Source organism: Lepisma saccharinum, chromosome 1 (assembly GCF_977018435.1).
Source record: "Lepisma saccharinum chromosome 1, izLepSacc3.1, whole genome shotgun sequence".
NCBI lineage: Eukaryota > Metazoa > Arthropoda > Insecta > Zygentoma > Lepismatidae > Lepisma > Lepisma saccharinum.
The window spans coordinates 1,748,786-1,768,880 of record NC_139229.1 but is presented as its reverse complement, the minus strand read 5'-3'; the positions used below and the strand labels follow the sequence as shown (position 1 = coordinate 1,768,880).

The 20,095-nt window shown below is 39.0% G+C and overlaps 1 protein-coding gene across 1 annotated transcript in view; it reads right to left on the bottom strand.

The window, feature by feature from the left end:
• Nucleotides 1-20,095, bottom strand: part of LOC145992107 (carnitine O-palmitoyltransferase 1, liver isoform-like) — a 102,097-nt gene that overhangs the window by 41,638 nt on the left and 40,364 nt on the right. Inside the window, exon 3 of the mRNA XM_083128352.1 lies at nt 1,361-1,483. Coding sequence (XP_082984478.1) covers nt 1,361-1,483 — 123 coding nt within the window. The remainder of the gene's footprint in view (nt 1-1,360; nt 1,484-20,095) is intronic.

Here is a 20,095-nt window from a genome sequence, read left to right as displayed (position 1 = left end):
TGTTGTAAAGTATATATTTATGGAACGCCATTGTTTTGTACCTAATATTGTTTTATATGAAATGTTATTCCTCTCGGTTGAATAGTTATCGGCTTTTAAAAATGTGAAGCGATGCAGTGTTTACATCTTGCGCGGCTGCCATTACAGCTGCACTCGTGACCTAGAGGTCACTTCTGATTGGTTATGCTATGAAAAATGCTACGGAAAAAGGACGGGTTCTATCCATGAGAAATGCCATAAGATTTTTCACCTTACACGAACATTTTGGTCATAGCGTAAATGTTAAGAAAAATGCTAAGGAAAATGCTTTTGTCTAAAGCAGACTTTAAGCAACTAATTTGATTTTTCTTCATTTCATGCACTGTTTTGACACAGTTCAATCACAGTATTATTACTGCAATCATATTTTAAACAAAGTACTATATAAAACTCATGTTCAATTTTTTTCAAAAATAGAATGAAATCATCAAGTGAAAATATAATTTTACATAAGAAAATGTAAATTCAATACAATGTCAAAATTCAATTAAAATTAAAAAAATATATAAATTAATTGGGTATAAATTAAAATAATGTTCAAATTGTGATCATATAGGATGCTTCTACTTCAGACTAAGGAACAAAAAACTCTAATTTTGTTTACATCTCTGAAAAATTTTGGTTATAGGTCGTGCATATATTGTATGCCCGAGGCTCCACACCCACCTAGGCCCCAACCTGCACCAGACAGATCTTCTATTACATCTCTTCTCATTGATCTCCCCTCTATACTGATATTATATGCATTCTACAATAAATACTAAAATTTAAGGAGGGAGAAAACTATCATTTTGTTGTAATTATTAATATAATGAGGTGACAATCAATGTGTTCTGGTGGTTCATTCAAATGCAAAGTTAATTTTTCTGCATTGTTCTAAGCTTGACTGTAATGAAGTGCAAAAATTAACACAATAACAGCAATTCACGTGCCTCATGTATACCAGTGGTTCCCAAAGTGTGCACCGTGGCACCCTGGGGAACCGTGGGTGGCTTACAGGGGTGCCGTGAAATGTTCTAATATTTTCACTATAAGATTGTTCCAAATATATGCTTATTTAGAACTTTTTACACATAAAATGTTTCTGAATTTGAAATATGAGTTTATTTTTTAACTGAAGGCAAGCAACCTACCCACACTAACTGACCGTTGCAAGTGTTAGATAGGCCTACATTCTGACTTGGGTGATGCAGAAAAATCTTGAAACACTAAGGGCGCCATGAAACGAAAAAGTTTTGGAACCTCTGATCTATTGTTTCTATCAACTGGCTGTTATGAAATGATTAAATAAAAAACGAGAGAGAAAACAAATCATACTTACACATCCACCCGTGGTACGAGAGTAAAATCTGCAGCAAATATTGGCGGACTTTCATCAGAATCAAGAAGAAGATTACAGACACTGTTAACGCCACAATTATGGCTTTCAACCATACTGGAGAACCTGGGAAAAAGAAGCACAACTTGCAGTTAGAATTGTACTTACAATAGCGTCTATTGTTGACACAATATCAAAATGTCAAGCCTTTCACAAAAACACTGATACAAGAGAATTACTAGTTTTTGGGGCAATACTAATTTGATAGTTAAGATTAATTAATATAAATTATTTTAAAAACAAAACTAAAAACTTATAGGTACATGCAAAATACATCAGAGAGCTGTACATCTATCTAGAAGACAATGATCATTGTTACAAAGTATTCTGTGATGAGATTGTGAGTTGCTACTAGAAATTGAATTATTTATTTATTTATTTTACTTTGATTTTCTGCCACTTTTGGCTAATCGTAAATATGAAGATGAATGGTTTGATTGATTGGTTGTTTTAAGTCCACTTTTTGCAAAGATAGGCTAATTGGGACTGAACCTACAGAATAAAGTGGGATCCGAACTACTATGTGCCACCACTGGGTATCAAACCCCTTGATTACAAGGTAACGATGTTACCACTGCACAATCAGGGAAGCCCTAAGAGGATGAAGGGTGATAAGATGAAATGGATGAATCACAAACACATATGGACAACACAACACAGGCCCATGGAGGATTATAGTCGCCATGAGTCGAGCCACCAGAGCCTTTCTAGTCTGAAAAATTCATTCCAGGGTGTAATACGTGGAAGGGAGGTTGACATTAGGGTGTCCCTTACACCCTTGATCACTAGAAATGTGAATCACATGATATTTATGGTAAAATAATAGTTTGGTATTGAATACACCTACTTTGCAATTAAATATAATGAACGTGGTACCAGTGGCACATCAGAAATGAAGAGAAACGCTACTTTAGAAACTTTTACTAACCTCTCACAATTCTTGGCTTTTACCTTCAACACCTGTACTTCATGTTCCGGGTTCGATACTTGGTGGAGACACATAGTGGTTCGGATCCCACATTAAACTGTAGGTCCAGTTTCGATTAGCCTTCTGTGCATAAAATGAACTTTAAAAAAACTCAAACCTGTACTTCAGACAAAGGGACAAAAAACTATGAAAATTTTTGGTTATAGGCCTCTTGTGTATTGAATGCTCCAGGTCTCGCACCCATCCAGGACCGGCCCTATAGGACATAATGAACGGAGAGAGATAAAAACAGGCGTAACTGAACTATGGCTCGAGTGCTAAAGAAATTCAAATGACTTTGAAATGGCCTCTAAAGATATACCCTGTAAAAATAAAAACATTCTACTACAAATTAACAAACTCTGCTTGCAATTATCTCGTACGATGATAACATGGTTAAATAAATATATGGATATTGAAGGTTTGGTTCATTATCATTATATATCAACAGGGTGTACCAAAAAATGTATACACACTCAAACAGGAATTTCAAAATCAAGTGTCCATGCATTTTGAAGCACTGACATTGGAAGAGTTGCATTCCAAGAAGAGTCCATGCTCTCAGTCCAGATGGTCCAGACCGGAGATTGCAGTTTTGAGAGTGGTACAGTCAACGGCAAATATAATTGTAGGCAAATTGTCCATCACTAACTTCATTACTTTTTATTCCACATCTTGTGTTGTTCTAAGGAATGGAATTCTGTTGATGCAAAGCAGGTGTAGCCCTCTGCCGATAGACGTTTTTATTTCAATTTATGATTATCACATTGTGGAAAACGGAATGAATGAAAATGGTGGTGGACAATTCACCTACAATTTATTTTGTTGTTGGGTGTACTTGGCAAAATGTGCAGAACAGGTGACCTGAACGACGGGGTACACAAGAATGCCATTCGCATTCACCAAATCTCACACCACTAGACTTTTGGGCCTCTCCGATGGCGCAGTGGTAGCGTCGTCGCCTTGTAATCAAGGGGTCCCGGGTTCGATACCCGGTGGAGGCACATAGTGGTTCGGATCCCACTTTAAACTGTAGGTCCAGTCTCGATTAGCCTTACTGTGCATAAAGTGGACTTAAAACACCAACTCAAACCAAAACCACTAGACTTTTTTGTAAGGGATACATAAAATATAAAGTTTACCGCACAAAACTGGCAAGAGATGACGAATTGAAGGCACTATTGAGAGAGAATGCGCAAAATATGATTCTTTGTGTTTGCGATTCTACTGCTTCGCGTTTCCAGCAGTGCCTGGACTATAACGGCCATCAGTTTGAATTGTGTACACATTTTATTGGGACATCCTGTATATATTTACATACTTTATTATCAAGCAATTTCCCAATTCCTCCTCACGATGCCGAGTCCGAAATTTTAGGATTGCAACGTGCGATCGTACTAAGGATCGTTCGCACCGAAGGTGAGAGTGCTAACCATGCGTTTACGCGGAAACGAGCTGGCCTATTAATTTTTTAAAGGGGAAGAAAAATGGATAGAAGCGTGACACACTTTTCCAATCCGAGAGGACATATTGATGCATATTTTACACACAATGGACACACGAGACAAATGCTTAATCATCGAAGTAAACACAAGAAAAGAAGCACGCTTTACGGCGCATCATGCAACCAACACAATGACATTTCCGCGCAGCATAATGTTTACGTAAGGTATCGGCAGCCTTGCTTTTGTCCCTCAGCGAATAGGTTACACGGGTGAAGAAGTACTTGTTGTTGTATTACGTAACATACACCTTAGACTTCTAGCAGCTTGACTTGTAATTTGTGAGTCACTCTACGAAGGAAGTTAGAAGGGGCGGCTCGAAATAAAATTTGCACCTGGACAAAGTGGCTTTTCCATCTCCCTGTTTTAAGCGAGCAACAAATTTTACGAAAAGTATTTTTATTTGCATAAAATTTGAAGTTGTGAGCGGTAATTGCCCCCTGCAGGTACACTTGGCCGTCAAAGTTTGCCCCCCTAGAATTCATTTCCGTCCAAGGTTGGGGGAGGGGCAATGCTACCCCTGCACCCCTTGTGGTTGCTCCACTGAGAGAGAGATATTGATTTTTGATTTGGTGTTTCAAGTCCACTTTATGCGCAGTATGGCAAGGCTAATCGAAACTGGGCCTACAGTTTAAAGTGGGATCCGCACCACTATGTGCCTCCATCGGGTATCGAACCCGGGACCCCTTGATTACAAGGCGACGACGCAACCACTGCGCCATGGAGGAGGCAGAGAAAGTGTGTGTGAGAGATAGAGTAGATAAGCAACAGATAGAGGGGGGAAATAGGAAAGAGAAATAGAAAAGCGAGAGGTACAAATAGGAATATAGAAGAAAAAGGCAAAAAATAGAGAAGAAAGAGGAATAACAGAAAATTGATAGGGAGAAAGAATAAAGACGATATTAATAGAAGATGGGAAACAAAAAGAAATCGTCAAGAAAAGATGAAGTACTAAAAGTGAGAAAATGTCGAATGTTGGGAAGACGATACAAGAAAAGAGAGACAAAAGAGTTAAAAATAAAAGAGGACGAGGAAGTAGGCAACTTTTCCTATGCCCATAGGCGTAACTTGGCGGGGGCAAGGGGGGGGGGGGCACTTGCCTTCCAAAATGTTCAGGTTTGCTAAAATTTACAACTTAAGGAAACTTATGTTTCCAAATTCAAGTACTTAGGAATAATACTAACAAATGAAAATTACATTAAAGAGGAAATAAAAAGCAGGCTTAATTCAGGAAATGCATGTTACTTCTCTCTTCATAAACTTTTGTCTTCTCGTTTAATATCTAAGAAACTAAAAGTTAAAATATACAAAACTGTATATTGGTCCCTTATATTGAAAGAGGAACATAAATTGAGAGTATTTGAAAATAAGATCCTTAGGAAAATCTTTGGACCTAAAAGGGATGAGGAGACAGGTGAGTGGAGAAGGTTACATAATTTAGAACTACATAATTTGTATTCATGTCCAGATATTATTCGAATCATTAAATCAAGAAGACTTAGGTGGGCAGGCCATGTGGCACGAATGGGAGAGGAAAGAGGAGTTTACAGGATTCTTGTTAGGAAACCTGATGGTAAGTGACCTGTAGGAAGGCCAAGACGAAGATGGAAGGACAACGTTGAGATGGACCTAAAGGAAATCGGTAGGGATGGAAAAGAGTATATAGATCTTGCTCAGAATAGGGACAGATGGAAGACCTGTGTTGCTGCAGCCATGAACCTTCGGGTTTAAGAAGTCTAGAGAGTTAGTTAGTTAGGGATTATTTTGTTAACATCGTAAGACCTGAGGAGCTAAGTAATAAATAATAATATTTATGATTTCGCAAATGTAACAGTTATTTAGCAAATAATCCTGGACACTATTCTTACGGGATGAAAAATTTTCGACTCCCCCCCCCCAAGTTAAGCCTCAAGTTCGCACCTGCCCCCCCCAAAAGTTAAGCCTCAAGTTCGCACCTGCCCCCCCAAAAGTTAAGCCTCAAGTTCGCACCTGCCCCCCCCAAAAGTTAAGCCTCAAGTTCGCACCTGCTCCCCTAAAGTTAAGTCCTAAGTTACGCCCATGAGTTCTTATGATGAACACAATAACAAACCAAATTGAAAAGCACCAGAACCATTCGTTCCTTTAAAAAAAAAACAAAAAAAAAACACTGAATATGTGTAATTTTTACTGTTCCTCGTCATTTTGCTCGAAAATTGATATCTATACCACGTGATTATTCAGAAGCACTGATTGTTTGACAGCGGTTTGAATGGTACTTCTAGAGCCGTTCCTGAAATAATATAAAATGTCAATTATGGCCAATTTACTTTTAAAAATGACGTCAGTTATGGTGTAATTTCAATTCAGTGGGTTGCTTAACGCACCTGTTCAAGCTCTCTTCAATCGTGCGGAGTATTCGCCTTCATAATTTCCGACATTTCACTGTCCCGGCAACAGGAAAAATGTCCAAATTTTAAAAAGAATTTCGTACCAACAGGCTGTGCATAGCACACTACCGTACTTCATAATCGACAAGCCAATAAATTCCAAAAAAAATTATGGGACATTCTCCATTGCAAATAGCAGTAAAATATGTAAAATTTCCATGACTATTTCAGCCGGTTCGGTAACCGTGAGCGTAAAGTGGTGGACTATAGGACTCCACACCGAAGTACCCGAGTTCGAATCCCGGCCTGGGCATGGCTGATATTTATGAGTGTCCCTTCGTAAAATCCATCTAAAGACTAACTCATTCTCGTCGTAGCGATTAGACAAACGTAACAGAAAAGCGACGCTAAATCACAGCAATGCAAATTATACAAACATAATGCAAGTGATAAAAACACAACAATACAAGCCGGCCCCCGTGGCGGAGTGGTTAGAACATCGCGCTACGACGCCAGGGGTCCCGGGTTCGAATCCCGACCTGGGCATGGGTTTCTGCGAGTGACTATTCATCAATTTCATATCATCACTCATACTCCATCTTCGCAATCAGCCAAAAGTGGCAGAAAAGCGAAGTAAAATAAACCAACAAAAAAACCAAATAACCATATCAGATTACTATAAAATTTTGCACATTTATAGTGATGAAAATTAATTGATTGATTGATTGAGCTAGTGTTTTAAGTCCATTTTATGCACAGTAAGGCTAATTGGGACTGGACCTACAGTTTAAAGTGGGATCCGAACCAGTATGTGCCTCACCGGGTATCAACCCGGGACCCCTTGTCTTATAGTGAAAAAAGGATAAGATACATGGGAAGTAAAAGAAACTAGAGAAAATTAGATCAGATGGATTTACAGGCATCCCCAATGGCGAAGTGGTAGCGTCGTCGCCTTGTAATCAAGGCAGAGGGGTCTCGTGAACGCATGCGTCAATTGTGGGAAAAAGGACAGCTTGCTCTGCAACGACGTTCATGAGCATTTCTACATTCTAAGTTCTTCATATAGGAGAAGTATTTATTTTACACGAGAGCGCTCAACTAAGCTTATATTACATTTCTTGGATCTCAAGTGAAAGAAAGTAATAATTATTTTCCCACAATTGACGCATGCGTCACTTCAGATCCAAGAAATGTAATATAAGCTTAGTTCAGAGCTCTCGTGTAAAATAAATACTTTTCCTATATGAAGAAATTAGAATGTAGAAATGCTCATGAATGTCGTCGCAGAGCAAGCTGTCCTTTTTCCCACAATTGACGCATGCGCAGCAAGGGGTCCCGGGTTCGATTCCCGGTGGAGGCACATAGTGGTTCGGATCTGCAAAGCGTAAACTAACCAACTCTTTGATACTCTGTGGAGCAAGCCCGCGCATAACGGTAAAGAAGGGGAGAAAGCGAGTGGGTGGAGCTAAGCAGTGCGCGCAGGTGTAAACGGCTGGTGGCTGACACGTTTTCCCCTCTCACGCGTTCAGTGGTTGAGCCCTGTTCAGTCCTTCTTGCGCAGATGACTTGTTTTCGTTCACTTGCTCCAGAGATTCCCGAAACATAGTGTAAACATGGGGGATTGTCGTAACATATCATTAAACGGTTACACTTATGGACGTCCGCAGGATTTTTTCCAGGGAGGAGCAAGCAAGGTAATTTTTTTCCAGAGGGGGCAAAGGAGACATATTCCCTCATAATAGTGATGCCCCCTGAAGAAACACTATTTCATGTTTCTTTAACGAATCTATAATAATTAGCATAAATTACTGTGACTGAAATGACATTATGTGTGAAATATATTCAAATAATTTTTAGGTCCCCTTGCCCCCCCCCCCTTTCCGGACGTCCATGGTTACACTACGCTTTTCTGCCTATTTAGACCAATCGCGACCACGATAATAAATTATGATTAGATGAAATTTGGGACACCCAGAAAGAAATACATACCCATGCCCAGGACAGGGCTTCAACCTGAAACCTTCGGCGAGTCTTCCATTTAGGCACCCAGGCAGCTCATCATAGGCGTGCTAGACCCCCTGATTAACGGGGACAAAAGCCGGGATGAAAGTTCAGTCGGAGAAAGAAAAACCTCATTCAATCTTATAACGGTCAAATATTGAGTGGCAAGTAATTATTCTAATTGCCCGTTAGTAGGAATTAATTGCAATTGGTAATATTAATATCCGTCGCGAATACAGGTGTCTAGCGAACTGTCTTAGCCAGCACTAGCTTGCTCAACCGCCGTTTTTCGCCCGAATTCGGATTTACATGCATTCTTATGGGAATATCAAGAAAAATGCAACTTCTAAACCAATGGACCGAATTGGATGAGATTTCAACCAGCGGAAGACCACATCATCAAAGTACTGATTCCAAGATTTGAGCCTAATCAGAACAGAAATACGGGAGTTATGATTTATTAAAGATTCATCGCTGGATTGAATAGAAGGCGGAACCCTACTGAGTTGGCCTCTCTGAACGTGTCGAATACAATGGAGGAAGAGTTAGCCTAATCTCTGCGCGAGGGGCTGCTACCAGGGGTTAAGGACCGGAGTGAGCATTGACCAGGATAGGAGGACAACGGTCAAAGCACCAGAAACAATAAACAAGCACCTGATCATAGAGGGTACAGCGTCACTACGTTCAAATCTGGAATAAAAGGGATGATTTGGAATAGCGAGGGACAGTTTTGACACAGTTTTGCCTACAATCGCCACCGGAGTGTGACCGAGCTGCGAGCAGTGTTGCCACAATATGAAGGCACAATTTCCCTTTCAAAGGGGAAATATTTCCCTTTTTGGACCAATTTTCCCTTCACCTAAGCAAATTATATAATAATAATTAGTAGTAGTAGTAGCGGCATTATTAGTGGTGGTGGTGGAAGCAGTAGTAGTACGTAGTAAAGTATTCCGTTGAATTCGTTATTCTTTGAATATAAAATATTTTTTTAAAAAAATCACATTTCAGTTTCATCAGTTCCTGACCAGATGTCCCAGGTTTGAATCCTGGTCAGGAATCAATTTAATCGTTAATCCTCATCGTTACTATTTATCCAAAGATGTACCAGGTGGTTATAATTAAAGTGACGGTGTTCAGAGTGGTACAGCACGGGCTGTAATGAGAGTAGCAGTCTGAAACTTCGTAGATATGCTAATGAAGCAATGCGCTCGCGAATTATGAAAAAAAAAAAAAAAAAAAAAAAATAGTTCCAATTCTCGCCACCAGGGTAAAAAATGGTGCTGTAAGCAGTCAAAACGTGGAATTTTCCGTAACTCTGACGTCAAAGTCGGTGACATTGCCTAACCATTGTGTGAGCTCCCTGGTTGTTGTTGGTGACGCTTGTTGATTTTTAATTTAGTAATGTTCATGTAATTCGAATAGTGAAATTGTAGCGATATTTTATTACAAAGAGCATTGTTTTCTGCGATTTATAGCGTTTTTCCTGTAACTATACCAAGTTGTGACTGCTTACAGCGCCATTTGTTACCCTGGTGGCGAGAATTGGAACTTTTTTTTTTTTTTGCATAATTCGCGAGCGCATTGCTTCATTAGCATATCTACGAAGTTTCAGACTGCTACTCTCATTACAGCCCGTGCTGTACCCCTCTGAACACCGTCACTTTAATTATAACCACCTGGTATAAAAGCAACGTACAATAGACTTAAAAGGAGCACAAACATGTAAGAATAGCAAAATAAATAAATAACATAAAAATGTGGATATGAAAATCGAAATTAACATAAACTGTAGTAATGTAGTCAGATGACCTTAAAATTTCCCTGCAATTGTGGTATTTTTCATCAAAATTCCCTTTTCCCTTTTGGCTCAAATTTCGGTCCAAATTTCCCTGCAAAAGGGAAATTTCCCTTCATGTGGCAACACTGGCTGCGAGTTGCAAGCAGACTCGAGGTCTGGATTTGTTTTTCCTCGAGTGAGTGTTTCAGAGCCATGGAGTAGAGCAGAATAGAACCAGGGGTTCGTTACTCCCCCTCGCCGTCAACGCATCCGTGCACATACGTGTGGTTATGTGAGAATAACGCCAGACACGTCCACCCGTGTCAATCGTCCGAAACAACGTCCAAAGTAGTGAAAGTTAATAACATTTGATATCCATGTGAAACCGCGAATGGCTCATCGCGTATATTCGTCTCATCGCCCAAGTCACGTATCTGTACTTACGAGTGACCGCGAAGAACTGACCTATTATTGCGCAAGTTGTCGTATGGAGTCGACAGTGAACGTGTACCGTCCGGGACGTCCCTGCGAAGTGCACGAGTGAAGCCAGGATCCGATGATGCCAGATGGAGCCGCCGACTGATCCACTTTCGCCAACCAGGATAACCGTGAAGTGCAACACTGGAGTGTGGAGGCCTTCCAGAACTGTAGGACCACTTTCACCCAACCCAGGTCAGAGGGAATGCAGCGAAGGTAAGATCCAACCATGTGCGTGTGTGAGAAAGATGACGACTATCTACCGCGAATCTGCGTAAATCAAATCATTGCATAACTTAAATCAGTGCTATGGCAACCCTAGACATCTGTTTTCCGGCGGAGTAATCAAATGTTAAAGATGAGAGTTTATGTTAACAGCAAACAATAGTTCATTGAATATATTTATACCTTCAGAAAAGATAGAAGGGGTTCGCACAAGGAACAATTATTCACTTTATACTTAAAATCCTAAACGATAAATTGTAATAGGCAATGTAGCCAAGACATAGCAAGAGTATGGTCAAAGTAGTAAATAATCTAACCTTTGTATTTGTCATATTGTCGCAATATGCCATAGAATGAGAGAATGAATGTGAGATCGAGTGAAAGAGGGCAAGATGTAATGTGTATTTATCTGTGCTTTAATATATGTGTATATTCAGAAACACCGTAGTATTATGTAACGTCATTTCAGGTATTTAAAATCAAATCCTCCTAGGTTTATTCTTGGTAACTCCGACTGTTAGGCACTTATCCTGACCGTATTATATTTCATGTAATGTTTAATTCGCCCAGCAGGTGAGGCGAGCGATTCTTCGTTGTTGCGTTGCTAAGCTCAGTTCAGTTGAGTTAATTGAGTTAATTAGTTAGTTATTAAATTAGCAGCACGTAACAATCTCACCGTTTTATTGTATTGATGGGCACTGAGCAACGGGTGTCCGGACCCACCGAAATCACTGTATTAGAAGAATTCCAGCTTTCGTGGGACAAAAGTTCTGTTCTCCTCCTCTTTTTTTCTTCTTTGTGGTCCAGATTAATTTACACATAAACATGATTTAGTACAACAGATTCAATACAACTATACATAATTTATTCATTTCCAAGTGTGACCAATTTATTCTGCGACGACACAGGTGTAACATAACTAGGCTAATGAATAAAATGCGCGAGTGTTAATAACAAGTAATTTGCTGGAGAACGAAGTTACATAGGAAATAAACCCGCCGTGGTTGCTTGGAACTTTCGTCGGCTTGAAAATTCTATATTTTAAAAGAGAATAATATTGTTTAATAACGGTAATAAGATATCTCTACACTAAATTTCTGAGTGAGAGTATTAGGAGGGGCAACTCCCCCCACACACTTGCAACCCTGTGCGCATGCCTATGCAGCTGTTATTTTATTTAAAATTTACAAAAGGTTATCAAGGCATATCTCAATGAGAGATGTAGCAGCCGGCCGGACCCATTAACGCCGTCTCCTTGTAATGAAGGTGGTCGGTCCCGGTTGGGACACACTACACAGTGGTTCGGATACCACTTTAAATTTGTAGTTCCAGTCAAGATTAGCTCACATGATAGTGCATTAAAACCGCTCACCGAAACTGTATACGATATCTTCACATTTTCTTCAATAACCTACAATTTCAGCAGGGAGTGTTGTAACTTAATAATACGATTTCGATTTCAGATACAGGTGTTTCTGTGTGTGTACACGACCGAAAGATAAACTCATTCCGGCAAAACACAAACTTAAACTATGTCGCCAAGTCAACAATGTCACAATCCGAACCACAAAGCCTCTAATCATTGAAGGCCTGCGCGGCATGAAACCAGCCATCGTTGTTTACTATCAGCGAACTCTAAAAATGTATCAACAACGGGAGTCACCTCTGTGGTATGCCATGGAACTTTTCCACGTGTAGCGAGTATACTCCGCAAACTTTGATTAATGATACTGTGCCCTCACTTTTCAATCCAAACCTCAAATGAGATGATATCATAAGGCGAGACTATCTTGGACACACACTGCCGCCGGCGCAGGAACAACAATTGAGGTGTTAAAATTGAACCTACCCAAATTTTGGAAAAAGGCGTACTAATACGGCGAATTGATATTGTATTTATACATTCACTTTCATAAAATCACATTAAATTACTTACTGAGACTTGCATTTCACATTTCAGATCAATCTATTTAATCTCCATATTTCATTGGCCAGATAAGATGCGACCGACTTTAGTGATGTGCGAATTTATTGCTATCTGATCACATGAAAATTACAGAAGTTACATTTACCATTCATTTAATTGTTCAGCACAAGCCCGAAGCCAGACTTATGTTGATTAGTATTTAGCTAGCCTATACAAGAAGATGCAATGTTACAAGAAATAACTGAAGGGAATTACAACATATTATAAATGCATTTCAAACATGGTTTGTAGTCTAAATAAAAAATAATAATTCAGCGTTACTAAATTTTGAGCTTAGACACAATGTATGCATAAAAAATGTCTAAATCATATAATACAAATTCGTTAAAAGATCCGTGCATTCTCATAAGTGAAGAGTTGTGATAATTCACTCTGGAGAATGGAGTGTATAAAGTTGTTGTATGCCTTCAGTTACAGTTCACCTGTAAAACATGTCACAAAACATTTTTTTCCAGCAGTTCTGTACACAGTCAGTCTTGCCTTATCTCGTATCTTTCAAAGTCATGAGTTTAAAATGACTACTTTAAGTGACGTAATCCTTATTATCATATTCAACATTGCCGGCCCCCGTGGTGGAGTGGTTAGCACATCGCGATACAATGCTAGGGGTCCCGGGTTCGAATCCTAGCCTGGGCATGGATGTTTATGAGTGTCTATTCATCAATTTGATCATATCGTCACTCATCCCCATCTTCGCAAATTAGCCACAAGTGGCACAAAAACCGAAGTAAAGTAAAACAAATCAATCATATTCAACATTGATTTTTAAAATACCATTTCACCATCTGCATTTTTTACAATTTCATACAATTGCCATTTTTTGCTTGTTTGCTGTTCGGGAAAATTGGCTGATTAGGGGGAGCCCGCTCCCCCTTTCCGAAGTCGCATTACGGTGTAGCATTCGTGATTATTTTTTTCAACAAGGTCCCAGCACACTTTACAGGGGGCAAAAAAAAAAAGCCGCGCTACGTCACTGTCATTATATTAATACTTATTAAAAGTAGTAGAATAAAATATGTTTCTTACTTGCCAGTTACGTTGGATAAGCAAAAAATGCTATTCTGTAACGGTTTACAAATTTGTGATTGTGAAATTGTTAAGCTTTGCCTCAAAATGAAAAACCCAGTACACTTACTTGGTACCAAAGTGCAAGCACCCTGTCGTGTACACAGAAAGGCAGAAGTGTTAATAATTTAACTCAGAGTAAACAGCGGTAAGTGCAATTTTGTGTTTCAATCGCAAAGCGAATAGCCCATTAAATTATCCTTGTATCATTCGCCATCTGCTCTTTCAAACAGTTGTTAAACGGAGATAATGCGAGGAAGACTGGCGATTGTTGAAGGATGCTGTATAAAAAGCAGGTGCTCAACTTTTATGGCATTTATTTTATGCCTTATTTACCATGTTTTATCCAGTAAATAGAAGTGACCTCCTGGAGGGGGCGGTGCTCTTGTGATGTCGACCAATGATTTACTTAACGGTCTGCCCGGGTAACCTATCACCGAGCGGCAACTTCATTTTCATGCAGTTCTAGATTTTAGTGCTTCTAGACCAGGGGTTTCCAACTGGCGGCCTGCGGGCCGCATGCGGGCCCCGTTGCCTTTTTCTGAGGCCCGCGAAGCCAGTTTGCAAAATACATTAATTTTATTTATTAAAATACGTTTTTTACTGAAGGAACGGATGTTCTGTGAAGAAAGACAATATCACAGGTACAATTGATTTTGCAGTCAATAATGATAATCAGAAGAATCTAAAGTGACGTAACTTTCTCTTCACATCATGCATTCCACCCCTTCGCTATGTGGAATGAACTCTGCCGCTTCACTTTGTGTTTAGAAACAAACTGCAGAGCGGCGCTATAGAGATCTGTTTTACTACGCACGAAGTACGAAGAGATTTCCAGTGTTCCAACTCGGATTGTACTGTGACTGATTGTTAAAGTTTGTGCAAATATCGAAATGAGCAATATCTCCAAAAAACGTATGATTGAAAATTAAAATAGCTTCTCTCCAACTTGAATTACGTGATTTGCAAGGCGATGTGTTCCTTCAAACTAGGCAAGAAAAGGAGCCAGAGTTTTTCAAATACCTTTCAAAAGAACGCTTTCCAAACCTTCGTAGTTTTGGGCAAAGAATGACATCGATGTTCGGCAGCACATACACTTGTGAAAGTGTTTTTTCTTCAATGAAGTTCATCAAGAACCGCCACAGAAGCAGACTGGCAGATTCTTCACTGCTTCACCTTCTGAGACTTTCAAATACAGAAATTTAAATACAACTTTAATAAAAGAAGCAGATCGGGCTCAATTTTCACATTGAACACTTACTATGAAGGATTCTTATTTGTATGGTGTGTCTTTATAATTTCTTTCAATTCATCAATAAGTATTGGGTTTTTGTGAAATAAATTGTAATTATACAATTTTGATTTGTAATTCCAATGTTTTATTGCCTCATTTTAGAAATTTAGGTCATGCGAAAGTACTACATTTTCAGTTCAGTACTTACAATTTTTGTAATTTTTAATCTCCACTCCCCCTTCCCCAAAAAATAATGCGGCCCGCCTATCAACTGCTGGATATAATTTTGGCTCTCACTGTTCTAGACCAAGTGTTGCTAGATCAATATTGTTACATTTAACTTGTATAATTTTCAATTGCCTTGATGGAACTTGGCCTCTCGAAGAAGAAACTATTAAAAATAACCTCAGAAGAGTTTTTGTTTTTAGTTTGATGGAATTTGTAAAGAAGGAACAATGTGAAAATTATTAAATTATTATTATTATTACCGAGTGAATTGCTGAAGTCAAGCGTAAACAGGAAATGATTTTGCACGGATATCCATCTCTTTGAGATATATAGAGTGGGCCAAAAGTATCCTTACAGTTGTTTCACTATTCGTTTCACGTTTATGATCTAGTTTTTAAAATAATTCCGAACCAGTATTCTTACGAGATTAAACTGTGTTAGAAAGGTAAGTGAAGTGTTAAATAAATGTGCATGAAGAGTATTGAGCATGTAAATGTACTGTACAGTCCATATACTAAGTGTAAGGTTACGTTTGGCCCACTGTATGAACAGGGTAGAAGTTCAATCTAATAATCCTTAACCGTATCATTTCATTTTTAATTTGACGCTAGTGCACATTTATGTTACATGTATGGCAAAAGATTTAGCAATTCTCTCATGAGTAAAACAAGTTATCGAATAAAAAGATCAAAGTTACGGCAAAAACTATATAAGTGCAAGAGTCAGTGATGAAAATCTCAGATTATGCCATTAAACTATTAGAGGTCGTGTTTTGTATTCTAGCATAAGCTTTGCACGTCTGGGGTAATGGGCACACACACCTGAGTGGAGTAATATTAATATATTCCAACGTCACTTCCTTCGCTGAAAGGGTCAAGGAGACCTGCACAGTCACAATGATCAAGGGAAACAGCGGCGGCTTCGAGGCCTTTGTGTTTGTCACGTGCTGTTGGCTTCCAGAGTGCTCACGGCACGTTTAAGACTGCAATAACGAACAAGTGTGAACGATATTGTCACTCTGTAAGAGTCAACATCAAAGGACAGCAACGGCCTCCTTTTGAAAATTGTGTTTTAAACAGGGATGCCAACCTTTGGAGGGTTGCCATCAGTTGGTAAGCACGGGCAGACCCGGCCCTAGGAAGGGCCAACTCGGGAAGTCGACCAAGGATTCTCGCTTCAAGGGTTGGGGGGTTGCCAGATGAAAATAATTGTTTGTGTGGGGTTTATTACTACGACGCCGGTGCTTTCAATTAAGCAATTAATTTGATATATCCTCACTTCATGGATTGTTTTGGCAGTCATTTTTTTTTTCAAAAAACCTTGTGGGTACAGGGGCCCCATCCACTTTTCGGTTTGGGCATTGCCCACCTTGTCCCCCTCCCCCTATAGCGTCGCTACTGGATGTAAGTTTGTTTTCAGATGAGTATAGGGGTATATTTAGCGCCAAACTGGCCTTAAATCGCGCCTTTGTGAAATATTTGAGGGTGTGTGTGTGTATAAATCACTGATGAAAACAACGTTAAAGGAAAATGAAGTTATTACAATCGAGAAAATTAAATAATATTATCACTTTCAGCTTAATATCAAGGTTTCAACGTTCTTATTGGTTTCAGTGTTCAAACATTGAGATATTAAAATGTCTAATTACATTTTTTAAAAAGAACGACGTTTGCTAGTAGTTTGTATGATATTATGATCAACCAATACGCTTCCATGAGAATATGTTATCACACTCAGATTTTAAAATGAGTATGCGATTTTTGGTAATTTGGCAGTTTCAGAAATTAGGCCATGAATATATATATATATATATATGTTATATGTATGTATATAATACATATATTTTCGATTTATCTGAAAATGAAATACTACAATTGTTACTTAACAATGTAAAGTTCTGTCCCCCTTGTAGCCTAGTCAATAAAGGTTACATGTCGGGAATTAATTCCGTAAAAGCTGAATTTTGGTCACTTGTTAGAACACTACTAGTAGTAGTGTACCTCCCGGCGGTGCTTCCCCCACAGCGACCCTCCAAACATCAATTTCGCAGACTCTCAGTTAATGACCGATATCTCCGTATTAGTGAAATTCGTTTATGGATGGGTTCGTTACCCGGTGGAGGCACATAGTAGTTCGGATCCCACTTTAAACTGTAGGTCTAGTCCCGATTAGCCTTGCTGTGCATAAAGTGAACTTAAAACACCAAATCAACCAATCAAATCAATTGTTTATGGATGGCACGAGGGTTCATGCTACTAAACGGTGGAAAGACGTAAGTGTTGTGAACAAAGTTTTAGTGCTTCCGGTCAACTTGTCTTCACTCCCTCGCGGCGAAAGTGCCGGATATTTCACATTAAAATAAAGCTTTCTCCTATGCTTTCCAAGACTCGGCAACGTGCTTTGAATTCACCCCTATTCTGTTATTCACGGGAAATGAAATTACGGAACATGCTAGCGTAGAAACACAAGACATGAGGACATTGCACTGTCCAAGTTTCAACGTGATAAGAAGGCAGAATGTGACGAGCCCGATTGTTAACACTCTGATAATTTCTTCAGGGGTTTATCAAGAATTTTCCATCTGGAAGTGTAAGTGTACATTTAGAGCCAAAATGACTATAAAGTGGGCCTTTGTGAAAAATTTTAAGGAGTGTCAAGAAAATTTGGGGGTGTTCAGTGCCGTATTTTGAGTTTCCCCGCAAAATATCAAAGGCCCCTCTATTTATCTACTTCTATACCTACATGAGCGTGTGCGTTCGACATAAAATACACGTACTTCTGAAAAGAAATGTCCAAGCTTTGCTTTAATTCAGTTTGTGCGTGTGTACGCACACACGGCAGGGGCGCCTTCTTTATTTGAGTTTATTTTTAACTCAGCTGTATGCACAGAAAGACTAATCGGGACTGGATCTACAGTTTAAAATGGGGTCTGAACCATTACGTGCCTCTAACAGGCACAAAGAGTTGGATTTATTTTTGACAATAATTAACTGAAGTTACAATTGCATAACATAATGAGTATATTGCAAAATCATGTAGCAATTTCAGCCAACAGATTGCTGTTATTTTTATGTCATTGTGTAGATTAAATAAACACATACTTAAAACAATAAACGTGTTCTTTAACAGTAGAGGAAAATAACCAAACTGGACCCCACTCCCTAAGCCGGACCCCCTTCCTGTTTCCGTAAGTAGGTGCTGCCAAGTGGTGACAATGGGAGAAAAGCGCCAAGAATAACGAAAAGATTGTGTAGGGAAGGTATCAGCAGTAACTTGCAAGTATCAGGTGCTGTGGTCCGCCATGACTTGTTTTTGTGTGAATGAAAGTTTGTACATCGGTGCACAACAGTGGGAATTTTGCTAATTAAGAGAGAGGTAAGTAGCAATCTTGTTACAATGTAGACACTAGTAAGTATTGTACTTTGAAATTACGGTAATGGTTTGTTTGAAGATACGTGTGGTTTTATTGTATAAACAATAAGACTCCACGAGTAAAATGCCCTAAGTAGGACCGCTCAATGAATGCCTAACATTACAATTGTAATTGAAGCAAAGGGTCTTCACTCGTTAGTTAAGTCCTTTAAATATTGTTTCAAATGTTCAAGGGAAAAGGCAATGCAGGTGGGAGAAGGTGGGATGTCCAAAAAATGGAAAGGGCGATTGACGCAGTTAGGATATTGGTAGTCTATATTATATTACTTTTGTACATCTATATTCTTTACGCAAGCTCAATAAATGTAATTCATTTACTAAATATCATATATTTACATTTCTTTGCGTCTTTTCCAATTTTTGGAACTTGTTAAAGGAGGGGTCCGACTTCGGCCACTTTTTCTCCGTTGTCACTTTTCGTCCCTTTTTACAGAAATGCTTACTGGCAAAGCAGCATGCGCTTTAAGGTGGATTAAGTTACTCAAAACGTTAGCAAACATATCAAAGAAACCATTTTATTAAATTTCTAACAGGAATAATATGCCATAATGACACCAAGGATGAAAAACAAAACGGGGGGCCTACTTTGGTCACTTTCCTCTAACATTTGAAGTATTTTAGAAATAAGGCTATTATTCTTCGTCATTAAAACCGTAAATATATGACATGGTCATGTTTTTATTAGGAAAAGGTGGAACATAGGAGGATCAGGGAAGAAAGATGGGGGGCAGGGTGGAAAGGAAAGTAGGGGGGGGTGAAAATTTTTGAGCTGCCCCTGAGTGAAGGCTAATGGAAATTAAATAAGTGAAGCAAACAGAATGTCAGCGACAGTAGCCAACAATTCATCAGATATGACTGACAAGGTTAATTTTCGAACTGATTAAAACACAAATATGTAATTCGAATACAATTTCCATAAAAGATCATGAGGATAACATATTAAACCTTGCCCTTTGTACGTACACAATGTGAACAATGCAAGTGACGTGATCAAGGCTTAATGATAATCTACGCACTACGCAGAATACAGGACAGAGGACAATGGTACCTGACCTATACATCAGTATTGTTTCCTTGTTTTGATAATAACCTATGTCGTAAGTTGTTCTTTATCAAGACTTGAAGTCTAGGAATGTATTAGTTATATCCATTCATCCTTCTCTGTACTGAAAAATTGCTGCTCAGTGGTGTTTGCCACCCTTTCGCGTCCTGTCCTTTTGCTACCTCATACGAAGCCTGTCCTTATGTGACCCGTCCTTTTGTTACCCTCTTTTGCGACCTGTCATTAGATTACCAAATAAACTTAGAAAAAAAAGCCCTCGATTTTGGTTCTATTATGTTTTTCATATTTTACGCTACTTTTCTACCTCTTGAATTAATGGCGACGATGAGGATGAATGATGATATGGACAAACAC